This window comes from Theobroma umbraticum, unplaced genomic scaffold (assembly GCF_002168275.2).
Source record: "Theobroma umbraticum cultivar Fairchild unplaced genomic scaffold, ASM216827v3 scaffold_4.1, whole genome shotgun sequence".
NCBI lineage: Eukaryota > Viridiplantae > Streptophyta > Magnoliopsida > Malvales > Malvaceae > Theobroma > Theobroma umbraticum.
In genome coordinates this window covers 4,575,436-4,596,204 of record NW_018397258.1, presented here as the reverse complement: position 1 = coordinate 4,596,204, position 20,769 = coordinate 4,575,436, and the positions used below count along the sequence as shown (strand labels likewise).

The 20,769-nt window shown below is 36.2% G+C and overlaps 4 protein-coding genes and 1 pseudogene across 4 annotated transcripts; 4 read left to right on the top strand and 1 right to left on the bottom strand.

Moving 5' to 3' along the window:
- The first annotated feature begins 1,309 nt into the window (after positions 1–1,309).
- LOC110413851 (Zinc knuckle (CCHC-type) family protein) lies at positions 1,310–4,017 on the top strand. The gene is given in 7 exon segments (XM_089783228.1): positions 1,310–1,617; positions 2,141–2,303; positions 2,306–2,524; positions 2,527–2,583; positions 2,945–3,243; positions 3,467–3,503; positions 3,506–4,017. Coding segments are annotated over 7 exon segments (1,512 nt in total). The 5' UTR covers positions 1,310–1,314; the 3' UTR covers positions 3,940–4,017.
- A 558-nt stretch (positions 4,018–4,575) lies between these two features.
- LOC110413852 (Polynucleotidyl transferase, ribonuclease H-like superfamily protein) lies at positions 4,576–6,849 on the top strand. The gene is given in 3 exon segments (XM_021424848.2): positions 4,576–5,835; positions 5,934–6,163; positions 6,165–6,849. Coding segments are annotated over 3 exon segments (684 nt in total). The 5' UTR covers positions 4,576–5,829; the 3' UTR covers positions 6,613–6,849.
- Positions 6,850–7,889: 1,040 nt separating this feature from the next.
- On the top strand, positions 7,890–8,495 carry LOC110413853 (3'-5' exonuclease-like). The gene is made up of 2 exons (XM_089783045.1): positions 7,890–7,994; positions 8,139–8,495. Exons 1-2 carry the CDS (start codon positions 7,890–7,892, stop codon positions 8,493–8,495), a joined length of 462 nt encoding a protein of 153 aa, XP_089639171.1.
- A 1,427-nt stretch (positions 8,496–9,922) lies between these two features.
- LOC110414441 (uncharacterized) lies at positions 9,923–13,430 on the top strand. The gene is given in 5 exon segments (XM_021425632.2): positions 9,923–10,279; positions 10,819–11,605; positions 12,939–13,077; positions 13,189–13,219; positions 13,221–13,430. Coding segments are annotated over 4 exon segments (774 nt in total). The 5' UTR covers positions 9,923–10,279; positions 10,819–11,046; the 3' UTR covers positions 13,266–13,430.
- A 1,462-nt stretch (positions 13,431–14,892) lies between these two features.
- LOC110414462 (pectinesterase/pectinesterase inhibitor PPE8B pseudogene) lies at positions 14,893–15,755 on the bottom strand (annotated as a pseudogene).
- Between the last annotated feature and the right edge of the window lie 5,014 nt (positions 15,756–20,769).

Sequence of the window (20,769 nt, the reverse complement as noted above, 5' to 3'; positions counted from 1 at the left end):
TCATAAATATTATTTATATAATAATTTAAAATTTATTAAAAACAGTAAATGAAAATTTAGAAATATAATGAGTATAAAGATCTATTTTTGTCACTAAAAAACTTTCAGCATTCAAACTTTAATATAATAATTAAATTTTATTTAAAATGACAAATGAAAATTTGAAAATATAACAAGCAAAAAGTTATTTTTCATCAATAAATTTTTTTACAAAAAATATACTTTTATATATTGATTAATCGAAACTTGGGCTTTTAAATTTTGTGAATTTTTGGATTGCGTTTTGTGAGTTTAGTTTTTATCTTAATTTGAATATTTGTATTTGAAGATTATCTTGATTGGTTTTGGTATGGAATGAATCTATATATATATATATTTTTTCTCAAATTCTTTTCAATTTTAATCATGATAATTGCATGTTAAATGTTTGTAATTATTTTGTTTATGGTTCTTGCTTTTGGGAGAAGCGTTAGCCTTGAATTGCAACAAGCTCTTCTCATTTTATAGTTAATTTTCCAATTTTTTTTATAAAAAAGTATAAATTTTTATTGGCAAATTTCCACATCAGCATGTTACATGCGGTTTGTTTGACAATTATCAATGATGACGGGGCATGTAAGTACGCGCCGACAATCGTTACGGATATATGCCTGAATTGAAAGAATAGGGAAATTTTGGGTCCCGAATTGGGACAAGTGAAGGATGAGATCCTAAAATTTGAAATTGTATAAAGATAAAAAGGGTAGTTATATAGCCAAAAGAGAAATACTAGGAAAGAGGAAAACGGAAAAAGACGGGTGGGGAACCCGTATTTCAAATAAGCGGGGTTTAAAATGAAAATTCTACAGAAAAAGAGAGGTAGAAATGAAATATTTATAAAAGAAGCGAAGCTATTTCCACATACAGAAGGAAAGGTCCCAGCCCTAGCAGTTTTCTATTCCTCGTCGCAGCACTGTTCGCCGCTCAAAACCTTCGTTTTTCCGGTATGAATCCCCTTTTCTCTTTTGTTTACTGCCTTTTCATTTCCTTGAACTGATTCCAGTTACATGATATTACGATGTCACAGTTATCGTGCCTTCGCTAATTGTTTTTTCTTTTCTTTTTGCTACTTTGAATTAATTTTCTATATCTGTAGTGTTGCGTTTTTATAAATAGATTGTAAGATGGCTATTCAAAAGCTGAAAACAGTTGTTAGAATTGAAAATGTTCCCTATATATTTTGTTCTCCTTAAATGGTTACTTCCAGATAGTGGGTATTGATGGAGAGAATTTGTTACGCAGGAAATTATATATGGTTAGTTTCTTTTAATATCAATGGCAAACAGACCAGACCCGGATATCGATGATGATTTCAGTGAAATTTACAAGGAATACACTGGGCCCCCGGGGTCTACAGTTTCCAAGGCACAAGATAGGGTGAAAGAGAATAAACGTTCTCATGCTGGTTCCGATGAGGAAGAGGAACAGCGTGACCCCAATGCTGTGCCCACTGATTTCACCAGCCGGGAAGCTAAGGTTTGGGAGGCTAAGTCTAAGGCTACTGAGAGGAATTGGAAGAAGAGGAAAGAAGAAGAAATGATTTGCAAAATATGTGGAGAATCAGGCCACTTTACTCAGGTATTACCTACCAAGTTATCCTTATTTCTATACAAATGTATCATTAGTTGTTTCATTAATGGATATCATGAATCATCTGTATGTAATGTGTAAGCGTATTTCCTGCACACATATATGTAAATCCCCCCCAACCAGAAATTTTTGCTTTGTGCCATTGCAGCAGATTTAATTGATGGGTAGCTGTGATTTTCTTTTCTAGTCAGAGGAGCAGGACAGCATGGTTTTGTTCATATTATGTTGTCAAATAGTGGCACCTTTTAATCTTCCTTTATAGCTACTGAGTGGCATTGAGGTCCTCCTAAGCCTTTTACTTGCCAACTTTTACCTGACTTGAGTGAAATCCACTTTGATGCCTGTTTTGAGAGTATTAATTAAATACTTTAGCCATCGGTCTTGATCCCTAGCTCACACTTTCTTATTGAAGTAATGGTAGACATCCCTATTTAAAGGAGGTAGAATATCATTTTTATGATTGTTTAATTTTGCAGAACTTACTTTGCTGTGCTGTTTGACACATTTATAGGGTTGTCCATCCACCCTTGGAGCCAATCGCAAGTCTCAGGATTTCTTTGAAAGGGTACCTGCCAGAGAACCACATGTAAGAGCACTTTTCACGGAGAAAGTTATACAGAGGATTGAAAAGGATATTGGTTGCAAAATCAAAATGGATGAGAAATTTATAACCGTCAGGGCAAGGATAGGTTAATATTGAAAAAGGGTGTGGATGCTGTACACAAAGTAAAGGATGAAGGTGATCAAAGGGGTTCTTCTAGTTCTCACAGGAGCAGATCCAGGTCACCTGAGCGAAGTCCTGTTGGTGCACGGTTGCGACGCCCTGAATCACAGAGGGCTCATTCAGGGCCACATAATTCAGCACACTTTCAACAAAGATTTGGCAGGCAAGATAGACTCTGGAAGATCGTGTCCGTGAGGATCTGCGGAAATTTTCTAGACGTTCTCCACAAGGTAGGGACAGCATACGATATGTTTACGGCATCCATAGAAAGCTGGTAATCCCATGCTCGGGTGTGTTGTAGCATAAATTTTTCCTGATTGTGAATCTTTATAATGCTGCTTATTGGTTATTATTTGTTTGCAGCAAGAGGTAAGTCCTTATGTTCAAGCATTTTGTGTGCGATTCTGAAGTATATGTCAAGAGTTGGTCCGAATTGAATGGATTGTCTCCAAAACAAACTTATTTACTGAAAGCATTTCTGGATTGCAACGGATGGGTTCACTTTGTGAATATAAGATAGTATGCCTAGTTAAACGCTCATCTATGTTAGCATTCGAATCAAGTGCTTACCATACTCTTCATTTCATGAAGCTTATGGTAATGATGGAGCTAGGAGTCGCTCAAGCCACTCTAAATCTCCAGGCCGTTTACCTTATGCTGGCAACTCATATAATTCCTATGATGGTCATAATCAAAACATGGGGCCTTATAGAACTGATGCATGGGATACTGAGAGACGGGGATCTGATTTGCAATCTGGCAATCAGTTTGAATACCCTGCCTTCCCTCAAATGTTAGATGAGTTGGAGTTGGAATATAAGAGAGAGGCAATGGAACTTGGGAGAATTCGTGATAAGGAAGAAGACGAAGAGAATTATAAGCACCGGGAGGTAAGATATTTATCTTGTTTGACTGTGGTGTGTGCTTTTGGTGCTAACTGGCTTATTTGGCAATCCTAGATCTTTCTGGGATTTGCTAAATATTTTGGACTTTCGAGGATCTAAGTTGATTGTAATTTTCTGAGCCATTAATTAACTGCAATGAACGCCATGAAGTTCGAAATTGTAAAAGCCAAAAAGGAGAAGGATTTTGTTCTTTCTTGTTTAGTAGTAGGACATATCTCTGGAGTACTGTATGGATTTCTTCCTCAGTTCTCTTATGTCTATACCCTTCTTATGCATCCTTCTAGGGCTAATCTGTATGCCTTTTAGATTCTTTATGTTCATGGAATGCTGTACACCATTTAGATTGTATATGGGCTTTTATGGTGTGGGTTGAATGTTTGAGATGGCAATATGAGGTATCTATCAGTGTCCGGGTGCTGTCACATTGAATTATCTAACCTCTTTTACAAAGTTAAGTTCATGCTTCTTTACGAACTGCTGTTACACTGGGGAACGAGAAGAAAGAACTGCTATTGTGTGGCCTTCCTCATTAAATCATCTAGGGAGAGCCGTTCTGCTGTTTGCTGTGTCAGTATGGAAATTCTGATTTTATTACTTGTGGTTTTACAAATTTTAGACTATCAAGGAGATGAGAGAGAACTACATCAAGAAACTGGCTATGTTAAGGGGCACACAAAATAAGCAGTGGGAGGAATTTCTTCAATTGGATGCCCAAAGGCGTCAGCAACAGGCCCGGCAACAAATGACTGCTTCAGGCTTTGGTGCTTATAAACAGCAGGCTTATTCTGAATATGATGGCTCAACAGTCAATGCTCCTTATGCTGGAGCTAGTTTACCTATTGATTCAAGGGGCAGGTACCCAAATCCTATGGATAATTATCCCCTTAGGCCTCATGACTCGTATGGTGAGTTTCAACGTCAGAGGCGTGAAGATTTTGGGAAAGCTTACAATCGATACTAAATCAGTATACTGGGCTTGTTTTGGTGAGTTATCTCACTCTTTAGTTAATAAAGGGAAAAGATCATTGATTCTGTTCATTCTTTTCTTGCACAAATCGTTTGTTGTTCTTGATCTTGTCCAAATATATGGCAAGTTTCTTGCTGCATGAGATGTCGCACTTGGGATGTGGATGAGAAAATCCAATTGTTTTAATTCTCTTGTGGTACTTGTTTGAAAGATTATTAGAGGGTTTAGGTTGTTAATTTAGAGTTTTACTTTGTTAGGATGACAGTTAGTGGAGTTGTTTTTGTGGGTATTGCTGATTTTCTTTCCTCTTTTGAATTAGTTTAAAGCTTTTCTCCAAAAATTTTCAGGGTCCACCAAATCTTGGTCGGGTAGGGAGTAATACGATGGTGAGCTCAAATCTAGGTAAGTATGATGGTTCTGTATCAGAGTTAAGAAGGGAACACTGCTACTCCTTTGATGTTTTATTGTAGTTCCAATTTCAATTTGATAACTTGGCTCTGCCCAGGACTTCTTTATTTAAGGAAGTCAGATGCAGTTTTGGGATTTTAGTTAGAGTAGTAATATTTGGAAACAAACCTTGAATGATTGTTGATTTGCATTAAGTAATGGACTCTTCATTTTAGATGGCAGCACCAACACTTCTTCCATTTTGTTTTTTATTATTTGTTTTTGTGTGCTTCTGCTGTGATTGTACCAATAGTGGGTATCACATAATGTGTTATTTGTGGACTATCGGGGTGTCAATTCTCCAGGTAGTTGCCAGGTTTTAATTTCTCTTTCAAGTAATTTGGGTGTTATCACAATTGTTTTGGTTTGAAGAGGTCAGAAAACCTGGACATGAAACATGGAGCTCTTATTAGTTCTCAAGTAATTGGGCGTTTCTGGTATTTGGGTTGGTTGGTTGAAGTCAAGTATTTGCCTGAATTGGTTCACTGCTACTGGAAATTGGAAACCTCTTTTGGCTTTGATGATTAAGGATTTAAGGTTTGTTTACAAGGTACAACGTTTTAAGTTTTACAAGTGCATGCCTGCATAGTATTATCAGGAATTTGTGGTTCCCTAATTTTTTCCATTCAATTATAAAGATAGAGAGCTATCAGTTCTAGATTTTCCAAATGCAGTGCAGAGCTCCCAATATCTCCATCCTTTTTTGATCATTATTGATTTTTTTTCTCTTTAAAAGGAAGGAATGTAATTGTGTGTTAGAATTTGAATAAAAAGAATATTTGTTGACGTTGAATAAACTACTTGTACAATGCTTTCGCCGGCGTTGGAATTATTAGAGCTTTTACTCTAAGCTCGTAGACTAGTGCTGGGCCAAGTCTTACCATGCGGGAAATCGACAATGTACTCAATGAGGGCAAAGCTATCATGTCATTGACCTTGTCTGTTGGGTTTTGGACTCTTTAAAGGTTCGGTTCGAAATTTTAAATGTGGGCGGGTTTGTGAAAATTCCGAAAGGACTATGGTTACGATCACCTGCCCATATTCGAAGACTGGGATGATCATGACCCGTCTTGAGTTCATCAACTTCGTAGCGAGTGGGATTTATGTCCATTCACAAAAATTGGAGAAAAACTTTCAAAATTCCCAATTCCAGCTGAATGCCTGTAAGCGTATTAATTCATCTATATGTAGTGTTTATATTTATGTATACTATGAAGTACCAAATTCAGACTAATCCAGTAGTTCTTGTTCCTTCTCGAAGATGCCAACTCAAATGTCTGTTTGCCTGGGTGACACTACAATTGAAATTACTGTCACGAGAAGGGAATCAGATGCCGATTGCCACATGCGGAACTTCTTGTCCAACAGGGATAATGCGAGGAAAGTGATTGGCCTAGATATTGAACGGACCATGATTGAAGATTCAGAAGAAACTCAAGATTACCACGTAGGCAGTCATGGGGACGGTACAATGAATGAAGAGTCACTGACCTAGACAAAAACGTACCGTGAGAGAAGATTCAGAAATGAAAAGCCTAGTGGCAATTTTGCAACTTTGTGGTGGTGGTGGTGTTACATGTCTTGTAATTCAGCTTCCTTCTCTTGATTCAATGCCCATATCTCTCAATTTTCCTCAACTGCCAGATCTTGCATTTGTGGGCATTGGAATCAAAGAAACTCTTGCCAAGTTAGAGAAAGAATATGGGCTAGGATGCAATAATGCCGGGTTATTGGGACCATTGGCCGCCGGCGGTATGCAAATGCCTCGCTTGGCTGCTTGTGGGGTGGACTTTCTGGGTCATATGGTTGATTCAGTGAAGCTCATCGGCGTAGTTTTTAGTGACGAGGGTAAAATCCGTCTTAACAAGAAGCAGATTAAATATGCTGTGGCTAATCCTTTTGCCTACTTCAAGATTGAGAGCAAGTTATTATCTGGATAGCGCTCAGTCTCATTCCAGCGCAAGCTCTGTGCGGGAGCTGTGGGGAAACTCTCTTTTGTTTTGTAGTTTCTGCAATGAATGTGTGAGTTGCTTAGAAGCAGCTCGAAATTTACTTTTAAAATAGAAGAATACATAGCTTTTTATGAATTAATGATACAGTGAAATGAACTTTGATCTCAAAGTAATTTTATTCACTTTTATATATTTGTTTATGAGATAAATATTATATAATGCTTTAGAAAAGACTTTGCTATCCAATTAAAACAAACGAGACACCTGAGCATTTAGACCAATGACGATGAGTGCCAAAATAACATGGATTATAGGTTTCTTGATGTGGAGCAGGTTAAGTTCGCATGTATTGATGCATACGCTTCATACAGAATTGGTCACAATCTTGTTAGAGAGATGTGAAGGATTTCTTGCTGCGTTTCTACATTTTGTTTGCCTTGACAGAACCTCATGAATAATGCGTTGTAATAGAGGGAATTGACATGTTCCTGCTAGTACCCGATAAATCGTTTGGAGCGTATATTTATATCTTCAAATCGCGTTATAAACTGTACCAAGATCTTAAGTTAGCTTTAATGTTTTGTTTACGGGTTCTTCATGGAGCTACTTCCTCTCAAATTCTACACCTTTCTGGCCAGTATCATTTATCTGCTTAATTAAATCTTACACAGTAAATTAATGATTGGCACTTTTGCAGTAGTGTATACATTTACTTGTTGAATCAACAAAGCAAGTAAATTTGGTCGGTGGAAGTATGGGAGTTTCCCTGTCATTTTTGTCGAAACTCAGAAGTCAAATTATAGCTGCAGATAAGATCAATTCTAACAGGACTTGGTTTTCCAATTATCAGTGCCCTCCTGCATCCAACTCTATATGATTCTCAGTTCCCAGGGAGTCTTTTCCATTGCCCAATGCAGGCAGCTGTGACATTAATTTGGTAGTGAGTCAAGATTCAAAGCTTCTACTAACAACTTATTCATTCTTCCAAAGAAATTATTCACGACAAGGTCGAAACCTAGTTCATGTCTATCAAGTACCTATTCGCAGTTTCCAATGAGTATAGGTGCAGCAATTGTTGCAATTTATTGTTTTCCTATTAAATCTTTTTCTTGGATTATCGAGCAGATGTATGAACCTAAGTTTGAGAGGTATCTGTGAGACTTTTGGTCTTCCCATCTAAGTACACCCAACCTCTTCCGCTTCCCGGCTTTATAGAAAGAACTCCAACGAAGAGAGAAACAGAAGAATCTTAGCACAGGGTAAGAATGGCAAACACATTGGCATTGAACCCAAACACTTACCTTGTTTACTTTTCAGGCAACTTCATTGAGACAACAGTCACAGATAAGGCTTGTGTAGCTGATGCATGGGTATGCAACATCCGTTCCATGTACAATGGACAGCAGATAATCGAGGGATTGGATTCTGAATGGAGGCCTAATACTATATCAACATTGATCAACAAAACAGCTGTTTTGCAGCTATGCATTGAAACCAAGTGCCTCATACTCTAGCTGTTCTATTTGGATTACATTCCCCAATCTCTCAAGAGCTTCCTTCAAGATCCTAATGTTACTTATGTTGGAGTGGAGGTTGAAAGAGATGCAACAAAGCTGAGGGATGAGTATGGGCTTCAATGTGCCCGTATTGCTGATGCTCGCGAGTTGACTATGAACCGCTGGCCATTGTTGTTCTACAGGAAACCAGGCTTAAAAGATATTGCTTATCAAGTGGTGGGGCTTTCAATGCCAAAACCAATGTATGTAAGCCGGAGTGATTGGCAATCAAGGGTTCTTGACTGTTCACAGATAGAATATGCATGTATTGATGCTTATGCTTCTTACAAAATTGGGCACAGGCTACTGAAATAGATCAGACTGTTTTATTTTTAAGATTGGTGTTGTCAGATATTTGTAGCTATGAAGTATGTTGAGTCATACTATGCACATCGTTATGTTTAGCGTTGCAGTGACTTCTGTTGAACTGGTTTGCTGGAACCAAACTGCCCTTTCGTACCTTTATCAGGCTTGATTCCTGTGGTCTTTCCGCTAAACCTTGCCCATCTAAAAGTCTAATGTGGTCCAATATTCCAAGTCATTTTCATGCGCATTTAAATATTGTCTCATTCATAAACTTGACCCTTTCGCTAAAAATCTAAAGATTAGCACATGCAATAGGGGCTCACTTAGCTTTGATTTTTTGTTTCTGCTTATGCTTGAACCCCACAGTTCGATTCTTCTCTTTCACGTTCTTCACGTTGACGCTTGGGCTAGAATCAAGATCAAGATTTATCATCTTTGTTCATTTCTTGGTAGCTAACAGATGACCACCAAGCCCACCTAAACCGTGAAATATTAATTTCTTAGCAGATGCCCTGAATCTTCCTTTTTTTTCTCGCTACCTAGAGTTCACTCTTTATTCTCCTTTTCTCTTTTCTCTCTGGAACATTGGAATTAAGGGATAACGCACCATTTCGGTTTTAAACTAAGAAATTGACGGGATGAAATTGACCGACATTCCATAAGAACGTGATTGCACATCAAGTTTGGATTAGATAGCATAAAACCAAAAAAAAAAAAAAAAAAAAGAAAGATTCCCTTGCATGCCCAACTTGTTCTAAGGAACTATCTCTTTCCTTGTTGCATTGAGGATAAGCTTAGGGATCAAAGGCATTACAAACGTTACGAACTAATTCATTAATTGATTTCATGTGTGTTTAAATTTGTAACAAATTGACATTTGTGTTGATAAATGGTTGTTAAATGGTTGTTAACAAATTAACATTTGTGTTTATCTAGAACTTTGCTTGTTTTTTAAATTATTTGTGTTGAGATGTTGCCAAGTGCTCATTGAGCAGCTGCTACTCTTGTAATTGTTCAGAACAGGCTCTTCTTATGATAGCTTCCAATAGGAGTCTCCAAATCTCAACATTAAAGACTCCTCACGGCATTTCAACTTATGATTAATAAAAACTCATCTTTCAAAAAAAAAAAATTAAATAATTAATTGATGATTTTCTTCTATTTAAATAAAAATAATTTAAAAATATATAAGACCATTTAAACAAAACAATTTGACGGAATCCGGAAATCTTTTTCCTTTTATTCAAACAAAAACCTAGGATACTCAATTATAAGCCAAAGTTTATCTATTCTTAAGTCCTCCTAATCCCTTTTATCTATTCTAAATCCTTTTGGGGCCAATATTTATAATCTAATCTAATCACCGAAACAGAAGTATTCTTTTGTTTCAAAATATTTGAGTACTCGCCGTAGAGTGAGCTGTGCACGTCACTGTTATTGACTGGCACCTGCCCGTAACCATCCCCGTAGAAGCTGACACGTTCAACGTCGACTTTAAGCCATCGGCAAACAAAACCAAAACAAAACAAACCCGACCTTTGCTTTCTTTGTTTTTAGTTTGAGTGCTTTACCATATTTATATATATATATATATATATATATATATATATATATATAAAACCCTTTGTTTTTATAGATATTGAGGCCAGGAATTAATTAATTAATTAATTAATCTGCGTGTGTTGAGATGGTCCAGCTTCGGTTTGGAGATAAAAGATAGACGAAATCAACGATGAGTTCTCAGGTTATGGTCCTTGTAGACATCGATTCAAGCTCATTTTCGTTCACTTGAGGTACATTCCATTTTTTCCTCTAATTTTCTATACTTGTGCCGCTGCGTTTATGTTGAAATGTTTTTTTTTTTTTTGTAGGCGTTGTATTTTTCCCCTGTTTTCTGGGTTTTCATCTTAAAGGTTCTTTCTGCTTAGGTCTTTTTTTTAAAAATAAATATAAATAATAATTTCCTGGTTTTATTCCCCTTACTTTTTATTTTGTTTTTATCTATTTCTGGAGCTGCATTATAACGCAGATGCTGGGAACTGATTGTTATCCCATCTTTGGTTTCCGAGAAAAAGAAAAAAGAAGTTCAAATTTCAAGCTTTATTGGCTTTCTAGGGAGTTAATAGATAATTACTTCCTATTTAAGTCCTTTTCTCTTTTGGTTTGTTCCATCGGGTCTCGGATGGTGAAATTTCGCCATTCAACTCTCAAATTTGCCTTCTCTTTGTCATCCAAGTTCTCTTTTGCATGTGGCTGCTGAAAATTTCAATAGACCTTTTGTTTTTCCTATATTTTCAACTACTAATATGTGATGTTGCATTTACAATTACAGGATCGATTGATTGCTCAAAGTTTAGGGGCTGTGCTTTTGATAGAAAAGAAAGTTTTAAACTTTTCTTGGACTGTGGAGCGAAGAGTTTTGCTTTTAATTTGGTGAGGCCTACCGTGGATGAGATTTATTTGAAAGGAGTTTTTCATGTAGACAAGGACTGAACTTTAGTTTAGCTGTAGAGGAAAATAGGGTTCTTAAGGTTAGGGTGGAATTAGAGGCTTTCTTTGAATGGATCACTTGTTTTCCAGAGAAAGAGATGTTGAAGTGGATCTTGAAAGTGGTGGGACTACCAGTGAAGATGAAAAAATCAAAGATCATGTTTCATCAAATAGCCCTGCAAAGAGAACTTTCAGTAGAGTTTGGAGTGATGTTTTGAGTTTTGATAGAATTGGCAAGGGTGAATGCAGCATAAACTTGTGCAGTAGTTCCCCAAGTTTTGGTGGGGTTGAGGTTGAGAATATGGAGTTCTTGGTAGACAAGAATTCAGAAGGAGAAGAGAGTCATGATCTCGCGGCACTTGCGGAGAAGAACTTTGCAGAAGAGAAGTGTAAGAAGACAAACTCCAGGAAGCCTCCCAAGCCACCAAGGCCTCCAAAAGGTCCATTGTTGGATGCTGCAGACCAGAAGTTGGTGAGGGAGATTGCTGAACTTGCTATGAGAAAACGTGCTAGGATGAAACGAATTAAAGCAATGAAGAAGATGAACGCAGCAAAGGTGTCATCATCAAGCAGTAGCCTTTCTGCTCTGGTCATCACAGTTCTCTTTTGCCTTGTCATACTCTTTCAAGGTATTTGACATCTTTTGAGTTCCAAGAAAGGACCCCTAAATAAAAAATATTCTCTTCCTAACTCAGAAAAATCTTTGGCCTATATCTTAATTGCACGGGTTAAAATATGTTGTCTACTATAAACTTTCATGGACTGCCAGGTATGGTGGAAGTCTGTGTCTGAGGGGTGAAGTATGTTCATTTGGCAAATAGCAAACTTAGTTTATTGTGTTTCATTTGAATAACGTATCATTTCATTTAATCTTTAGACTATCAGCGAAAGATTTAGCTTGCTGAATAAACTTATTTGTGTAATTAAATATTTTTTCATTCTTAAAATTTGTTGATGAGCTTTCTCTGTTTCAACCATGTCAAGTTTAATGACAATATGACTCTTGGTTGTTGTAGTTATAATTGTGCCTTGACGTGCTACTATGGATAAGATGGAACAATTTCAACTCCTCCAAGATTTCCAAAGTATTTGAAAATCATCTGCAAAATAAGGCAATTTCACTTATATGCAATTTTGCACATTTCAAATTCTAAATTTTTATAAGGGACAAGCCTACTCTTAGAAAAGGAAAAACGCAATGGAAAAGAACTATGTCAACTCTCTACTCTCTATTAATTTGTTTGTCTGGAATGTAATATGTTAAATTGTTCACAACATGTCGTAAAGGATTATTTGGGGTGCTATATGAGATTGTTTGCTGTTAGAAGGATGAGATTTTCATTTTATATTTAGAGAATCTTGAGCAGTGAAATGAAGTTTTAATATTTTCCAAGTTAGATTGAGAAGCAACAATGTGTCAGTGAGTTGACATCGCCCAAGGTTGTCTTCACTTAGTTAGAGGGATCTGTATCAGCTTAGCAAATTATCATAATTGGCTTTTCATATTGGGAATTGTTTTGGTCCTTGCTGTATCATTTTTGGTCAACTGGATGTCACCAATTCTTTTAAGCCATTGTCATCGAGCTTGAAAATGTTGATTCATAGACAAAGTATAGTTTCAAAATAACTCTTTTCCAGTTCTTGTCATAAATGTTTCATGATGGCAGTGCTACATCGGCTTGAAAGTTTTGGTTGGCATATTGTCATACAAGGAGAGCATGCTTTAACTCAAATTGTTGCCCCAAACCTTGTTTGCTTCTTGCTCCTGTTCTTCTGTGTCTTCATGTGAATTGTCATAAGCATTATATGTACGTTAGAAGTGCTTTAGCTATCCATTTATGTGCCAGCCAACTGCTACCAAAGTTGTCTTCCACTTCTTTGTGTGGAAAATTTGAGGTTCACGATCCAAAGTTTTCCTTATGTCAAAGAATTTCTGACCTCTCGGTCAAACATTGCGTGCAGGTATATGTTCCAGACGTGGTGCTAGTGTGCTGTTAGAGGGGTCTCCTGCTCCAGCAGTTGGCTCGAGTGAAGGCTTGATTTCTGTTCAATTTTACAAAAGCTTTCCTACAACTGAAAAAGATGACCATGATCCTCCTAGGTATGTATTTTTCTCTCACTATCACTCTTCATTCCCAATATCTCCATGTTTTGTTCATGGTGATCATAAAATGCAAGGAATTTATTTTCTGAATGTTATGTGTTGGTGCAGCTTGGTAGAACAGCAGGTTTCTGGTTCAGTTCTTAGAGAAGAAACTAGGAAAGCTGCCAGATGATGTGGAGAAATAGCTGAAGTTGCCAATGTGGTATCCTTGAATCTTGATCTTATGTAAACAAATTTTGATGCAATACCTGGCTATGCTGATTTCTGTACATATATGAATTGTGGATGCCAATCTCCAGTTATTGTATAGTTTAGTTTGTTTAGCCATTTATTGGAACTTAAGTTTATTACTTAATTCTTCCAAATTGGGATACTCCTGCAGAAAGAGACCGGATATAAAAACCTAATCCAGAATGATGAATCTACAAGCAAATGTGGTTTAGCCTGCCTCCAGTAGAACGTGTTGATTGATTTTCCCCCTATCAGATAGTTAATGTAATGAAAACGAAGTAATCTGGTCACGGAGATGCTCTAGCATTTTCTGATAAGTTGCTGGACAGTGTCCTGAGGAGTCAAGTTTAGGGGAAAAGAGAGCAAAAAAAATTACTCCCCACTCTAATTCATGGAATTTCAGTTTTGTTTGCCCTTTATTATAATCAGTTTTCATTAAATTCGAAAATTAGTTATGGCAAAATTTTAAGATTTCTTGCTATCCCTTTTCATGGTTCAATTCTCTTCATCTCTTGCGTTGCAAGGTAGGTATTAGCGAAACAGCATTAGCTAGGATCTTACAGTTAATACTCCTAATTGAGCAGTCCTCTATAAGTAGGCATCAATGGTCCAATGCTTTTCAATTTCTGGTGTATTTTAAAGAAACGTTGATGGCGTCTTTGAAAGTGGCAGATTTTGTCCTGCTCATAGTTTTGTTATTGTTTTTGATGTCGGTGAGAGCAGATGTGATCGACGACACCTGCAACGGTAGCAACGACACCGAGCTCTGCTTGGTTACTCTAAGATCAGGCCCACGAAGCTCTACCGCAGACGCCAAAGGCCTGCTCATATCGTCCTTCACGCCACGCTGAAAAGGGCCAAGGACACTGTAGCTCAAATAGGCCTATTGCTAAGTCGAACAACAGATCCAGCTCTCAAGGACATTCTCACTATTTGCTCTCAAGATTATGCGGATGCTACAGTTGTTATACTTCCACGAGCCATCCAAAATTTGGAATCAAAGTTTTATGCAGAGGCGACAGGGAACGTAGAGGATTCGGCTGGATGTGCAAAGACTTAGTGAAGAGTCCTTCTCTGACGGACCAAGACCAGAACAAACTGACCATCTCCTTTTACTGATCAAAATAATGCTGTGTTGCATCTTGCTCGTCTCGCTGAAGATATCAATGTTTCATTCGCTCCAGACGTTATTTTTCCAAAGGATGCCTGGAGGCCGTTATACGCTGCCGCCATGACCCCTCCAAAGTTCTTTCCATCTTTTTTATTTTCCATGGTTATATTTGTAAATTGTAATGCCTCTTAGTTTAATTATATGATTATACGGAATTTAAGATCACACTTACAAGCAGAACAGCAAATTTCCTACATGATTTTTACTTTTAATGATGTATTACCAATAACATTATTAGTGCCCTCCAAACCCACTGAACATACAACACAAAACAGATTATGCCCTCCTAGCCGAACGAGAGCGGGAAAGGGTTCTTCTGAGTAAGAAAGGAAGAATCGATTTTAACCAACAATATATAAGTTGCTGTATAATGTTCTACATCCTGAGCATAACGCAACGCTTCATTGATTCTAAATTGCTAGTGTTGCCAGAATGCTGAAAACGAGTGCAAAAACCTTACACTTGGAGAATCTCCGCCTGAGAGAACCAGAGCAGTCTATGAAATCTGAAGTATACGGTACTCCTGTTGCTGGAATCCACATGTCACCATCGACAAATTCCCTGACCGTAAATTGATAAGCTTCTGCGGAGTCGATGACCCTAATACTTTCCATTTCACTCTGTCATATGTTGCTGAACCTGGACCTCTGTTACCATATTCTGCATATTATAACTCCAGGTCTGACCTTCTGCTGTCAAATTCGAGCCAACCTTGAGGATCAATGTTGTTGTCCAGGTGACTTTGCATAACAACAGTTCTAGCAAAGTCTCTCCAAGGCCTGCCCAAGTAGGTTCTTGCAGTATACTCAGATGCAATCAATTCTGAAGTTGCACTTATTATGCAGTTGTGGATCACAAAGCCTCCTTTTCCTGCGGAAACTTCTCGTCCTTGAGCTGTCACGGTGTTTGATTGCCCAGCTAGTGGCTTCCGAGCGGATATGTAGCAAGTCTGGAACACGGCTGTTGCATCACCAAAAATGAAATCCACGGTCCCGGAGATCTCACGCTCTCTGAAAAACTGGTATCCTCTTTCGGCATATAGCGTATCCTGGAACCCAATTATTCTACACTTGTAAAAGGTCAAGAAGCTGGCTTTAGTTAGCAGCGCCACTGCTTGCTGTTTCCCTGGGGCAGCAGTGTTCTGGAAAGTTATACCCGAAGCAACGAAGCCATCGCCATTTATCTCTGATAAATTGATATGTAAATGTTGGCTGTATCTTACATGGTTTGATGTGTCCTTGCATTCATTAGCATGATATTTGATCTCGTTCATATGCTCATGGTTCATGAAAGAAGTTTTGACAAAAAAGAAGTCAAAATATTCTAATACTGTTGTCTTTTGCTTCTCAAGTCTATAACTACGGAACTTTACTTACCCACTGTTGCAGTCTCGAACGTTTTTATGCCATCATCATAACCTCTGCTGCCTGTGATAATAGTTCTTTCCATCCCCTCCCCAATAATTGTCAGATTGGTCTTCTCCTTGTTAATGACAATGTTCTAATTGTAAACACCTTCTGATAATTTTATGTAGAACCGAGTGGAACTGAAGCTCGGAGCAGCCGATGTTCCTTCGGTGATGGTGGTGAAATCTCCTGATCCATCCTGAGCTATGATCATGTCGAAGGGTGGAGTGGACTGACCCTGGGCTTGCCACGATACTGTCAAGATAGCTAGAAACATTGTCTGCTTCATTGCTTTATCATGGTCTTAATTTGTGTGTGGAAGAAGAATTTTTGAAATTGCAACCAAACCAGGCATATGGAAGCAAAGATAAAGACGCCTTTAGATTTTGACATCCTTTTTTTCTTTGTTACGAGATGGAAAAGGATGGACAACAAACTTTAAAGAACTTTCTTCCCAAGGTCAGGCCAAATGTCCGAAATTTTGCTAGTTATGATCACATTTTTCAGTAATTGTTTGTTCAGTTCAGTTTCATATCAATATCAAGACCGTCAGTTGCTACTTTTGCATGGAGAATCTTTCCTGTAAATAGCCATATTCAAGGTTTGTAAGTTACTGCTCCATCATGCGCTAAAACCATATCAAAAAGAAGGGTGAACCGAGCCTCTGCTTGACACCAAACTTTTCAAATGTAAGCTACAGTTATCCCTTATCTTCAAAATGTTAGCTTCTTTTGCCTGTCATTATGTAGAACAAAAACAATATAATGATAAAGCAGTTCATGATTTTTAATCCCCCAACTGAAAGAAAATATATTTGAAGCATTTCTAATCTGAAGTGCTGAGAGGGCATGTATTGGAGAGCCAGGAGCGACGTTAAAGTTCTTTTTAACTGATCAGTGGTTGTAAATTTATGTCTCCCTTAAAGTTGTTGCTAGGATCAAAAAAGGATGTACAGTAAAACAGATTTGAAAGAAACTTATTCCATGGTCAGTTAAAATGACTAGAAATTCAAAGTTTACTTACAGTACAAGTTTATCACTATCTTGCAATTTTCATTGCTATATTAAGTTTAACCCAATTTTTAAGTTGATCATCTCACATGTGTAAATGACTGTAGAGGCAATACCTGGCTACTCTGATTTCTGTATTTACGTATTGACAACAGGCTCCAGTCATTGTTATGCTTGGCTTGGTTGGAATATTTATGGGCTTGGATGATGATTTTTCATGTCAGATGCTGTACTTGTCTACTTGATTCTTGCAAAAATCGGCATGTTACTACCGAGAGTAACATAACATGAAAGTGATATCAAAAATTGACATGTGAATATTTGTTAATGCATCACCTTCCAAATTTAGAAGGTTCTTAAGGAGAGTCTTCCTGGACATATATAGACATATATTATATATAACTTTTATCTTCTTCACGAACGTGGAAACAAGATCAAGTAACATGCTCACGCTCAACCGATTAAATTGACTCAGACAAGTTCATGAACTTTGTGCAGAAAATAAGCCGGGGGTAATTAAAGTTATATATATATATATATATATACATTCATGCAGGGCTAAAGTACAAAGAAATGTGGACTCAAGGTCAAGGGTCAAACTGGAAAAGAGAGAAAATGTGCTTATTCAGTCAGAGTATATGGGACGTGAAGTATATGGCGATGAAATTTGGGATATTTTTATGTTTTAGTGCGTCAGAGTATCCCGTGAGAACCTACTTTGGCAGGTTTTGCCAGAACAGTTGTCATGGATAGCTACCTGGACTATATTATTGATCCTCAAGTTGGCTGGATTGGAACAACAGTGGCTCGAGTTTGGATTTCTACTTTTGAAGAATATGATGAAACCACAGTAAAATGGAAAGGGTTCAGGGTCATTGACTCCATAGAAGCCAATCAAGTTACAAGTTGGCAGATTTATTAATGGTGACATGTGGATTTCAGCAACAGGAGTTCCTTGTAGTCTAGATTTGATAGACTGGTCTACTTCTATCAGGGGAAGAGCCTGGAGGGGTAAGATTATTACAATAGTACTAACCGTTTTCAGCATTCTGGAAAAACTACCATTTTAACAGGAATCATCTGGTATTGAACAGCATATAGAACCAGAAACCATACACCGCACTAAAGCAACTTAACTATTGCCAATTTGTCCATTGAATGGGTTACCCTTTTTCTGTGGATGATGCTGGGTTTATTCTTTCAACTGAATATTTAATGGGATTGGTTTTTTGGGATAGAAAAGTTGGTTACCAGGGGCGGAGCGTCTCTTTGTTTCGGGGCCATGGCCCCCAAAATTTTTATAACTTTTACATATTATATGTTTTTTTAATAACCTTTTAAAAATATTTTTTATTGAAAATTTAATATAAATAATAAAATAATCTGACAAGTTTTATTTAATTTTACTTAAATTTTTAAAATTTTTTTTAACTCTTTAAGTTTCTCTACACATCCTTCCCTCTCTTTCTTTTCCTCTTTCTTTTTTTGTCTTTCTATTATGAAATTACAAAAGATAAATTTTTTTAATTATTATTTATATTATTATTATTTACTTATTTCAATTCTAATTTATTTACTCATATTTTCTAAGTTCTATAAATATTTTTTTCTAAAATTCTATCTTCTATTTTTTATGTTCTTTTTTTTTTCTGTTATGTGAATTCTATTTTTAATGATTTTAATATTTAAAAATTAAAAAAATTATTATATAATTCTTAAATATCAATTATAGCATTGTATTATTAATTATTGTCTAAAATTTCACTAATATATTATTTTTTATTAATCCTAATTATATTAAAAAAATTATCTTGAGTATATTTTTTTAATGCGCTTTGTCTTTTATATTTAGTTGAAAGAAAATTATCTTAAGTATTTAATCTTTAAACAATCCTAATTATATAATTTTTTTTAATTTTGTATATCATATTTAATTATTTATATTTTGTACATTATAATTTAATATTTAGTATTTTAAATTTAAATAGAATAACATAAGAATATTAGATATTGATTACATTAATTTTTTAGTTATTTATATCAAAAAAGACAAAATTCTCAAACAAAATAAATGATAAGTTTGTTACAAATAATTTAATTGTTTATGTTGAAAAAAATATTATAATCATCAATCAAAACTTTTTAAAAGATTCTTATTAATTTTTTTTATTTTAATTTATATACTATATAAAATTATTATTTATTATAAAATATTTAATTATTAATAATTATTTTCAACATATTAATTTTAAAAATTTTTAACTTTATTTTTTCTTCATCTTTAATCCTCAGTAAAAATTAACCAGCTCCCTCCGCCACTACTATTATTACTGCACGAACTAGATAGCATAATCTGTCATCTGCTTTGGGGTTCAAATTAACTGTAGCATATTTGCTAGTGTTCTGTTCTTTCTGCTCAACATAGGTTGAAAAGTGGGCACGGGGCCCATTTTATTGAAATATTTTGCAGAAATAAAGTAGGCTTCGGATCCAGACACTTGACTTTCTTTTCTCTCATTTTGGACGATTGTTCCTCGTTGAAAGAATCAGGTTGAATCTTTAATTACTTGGGCTTGAACAGCCTTTAAAGAGGCTGCCTTAGACTAAACCTTACTGTTTATTTTGATAGTATGGAGTATTTTGTAAGATAATTAAAACAATAATTTAAGTCTTAACATTTGTTTTCAAAAATATTGCCTTATTGAACTACTTGTTTAATTGTTCATGAACAGTTGAGTATACAAGTGGTTTCCTTTTGTTTAATTAATTTATACGCAATATTTATGAAAGGTTTAATGGTAAATTTATTAGTCAATTTAGGTTGGATCATGCAAATCTTTTTTTTTTTTCAAAAGAAAAAGAAAAACATAGATGGCAGATTCTGAGATTCATCTTATTCATGTTATGATACCTTATAAAGTAGGAAAAGGCCAAAAAAATATTTTCTTTTCAAATTCACTTAAAAAATGGTTTCCAGAAACTAAGAGAATCACATAACTAGCATTTCACACTATTGTTGGTACGAATATTCGGTACTCTTTTCCCTCTTTTTATTTTCACAACATCGGTTTGGAAAGAAAAAGAGAGAAAAAAAAAACAATTTGACATCTATTCAAAAGCATAGTTAATTGATAGGTTGGCCGAAAGAATTTACTATCAAATGGTCATGGAGGAATATCTATGTAACCTATTATAGGTTGTTAATATTTTGATAGTCCATTTATTTAGTACATACGGAGATCATAGAATCTTAATTTGAGTTATTCAACTAAAGTTAATACTCTTTCAATCTTAAATATAAATCTATTTCAGACAGAGGGAGTGCTGCAATGGAAAGCTTGGGGAGGCAAAGTGATGACAGGACCTATGGCTACAGATGTTTTTCCTGTTTGTTTGGTTCTTTGGACTCGGCATCTATATCCTGATCAGGATGTGCACAATGGTGATGGTAATGGTTCGGTTCTTTGGCTTCTGCCTCACTTCAGAGATGGGCTGCTGACTGCTGGTTGTCTATGTTTCGGTCAAAGTCTGTTGGCCTCTTAAGTCGACTACGAGGTGTTGTTGGATGCTGTTAATGCTTGTGATGACTTAGGGAAGGCAAAGAAGTTGAAAATCGAAATGGTCAACTCTTTTGGCTGTGCATGCTCCTCTGGTATGTTACTGCTGGATGATGAGGAAGAGAATGCTGTGAACAGTTTCCTGAATGGGTCGACGAGGTGCATCAGTGTTTCAAGGAAGTTGGAATGGTAAAGAATTAGAGGAGGCAATATTTCTGTGTTTAGCTGTAATGTACAGTGAAATCGGGTGGCAGTGGGATGATGCTAAAAAGCCCGAGGATTCTTTTGCTCTTCCCAGGAATAAGTAGGTACTT

Bases quoted from the DNA above. Each gene is read 5' to 3' on its own strand.
- LOC110413853 (XM_089783045.1), top strand. From the start codon at position 7,890: ATGGCAAACACATTGGCATTGAACCCAAACACTTACCTTGTTTACTTT. The intron at 7,995-8,138 runs GTATGCAACATC...CTCATACTCTAG, and splicing joins CTTGTGTAGCTGATGCATGG to CTGTTCTATTTGGATTACAT.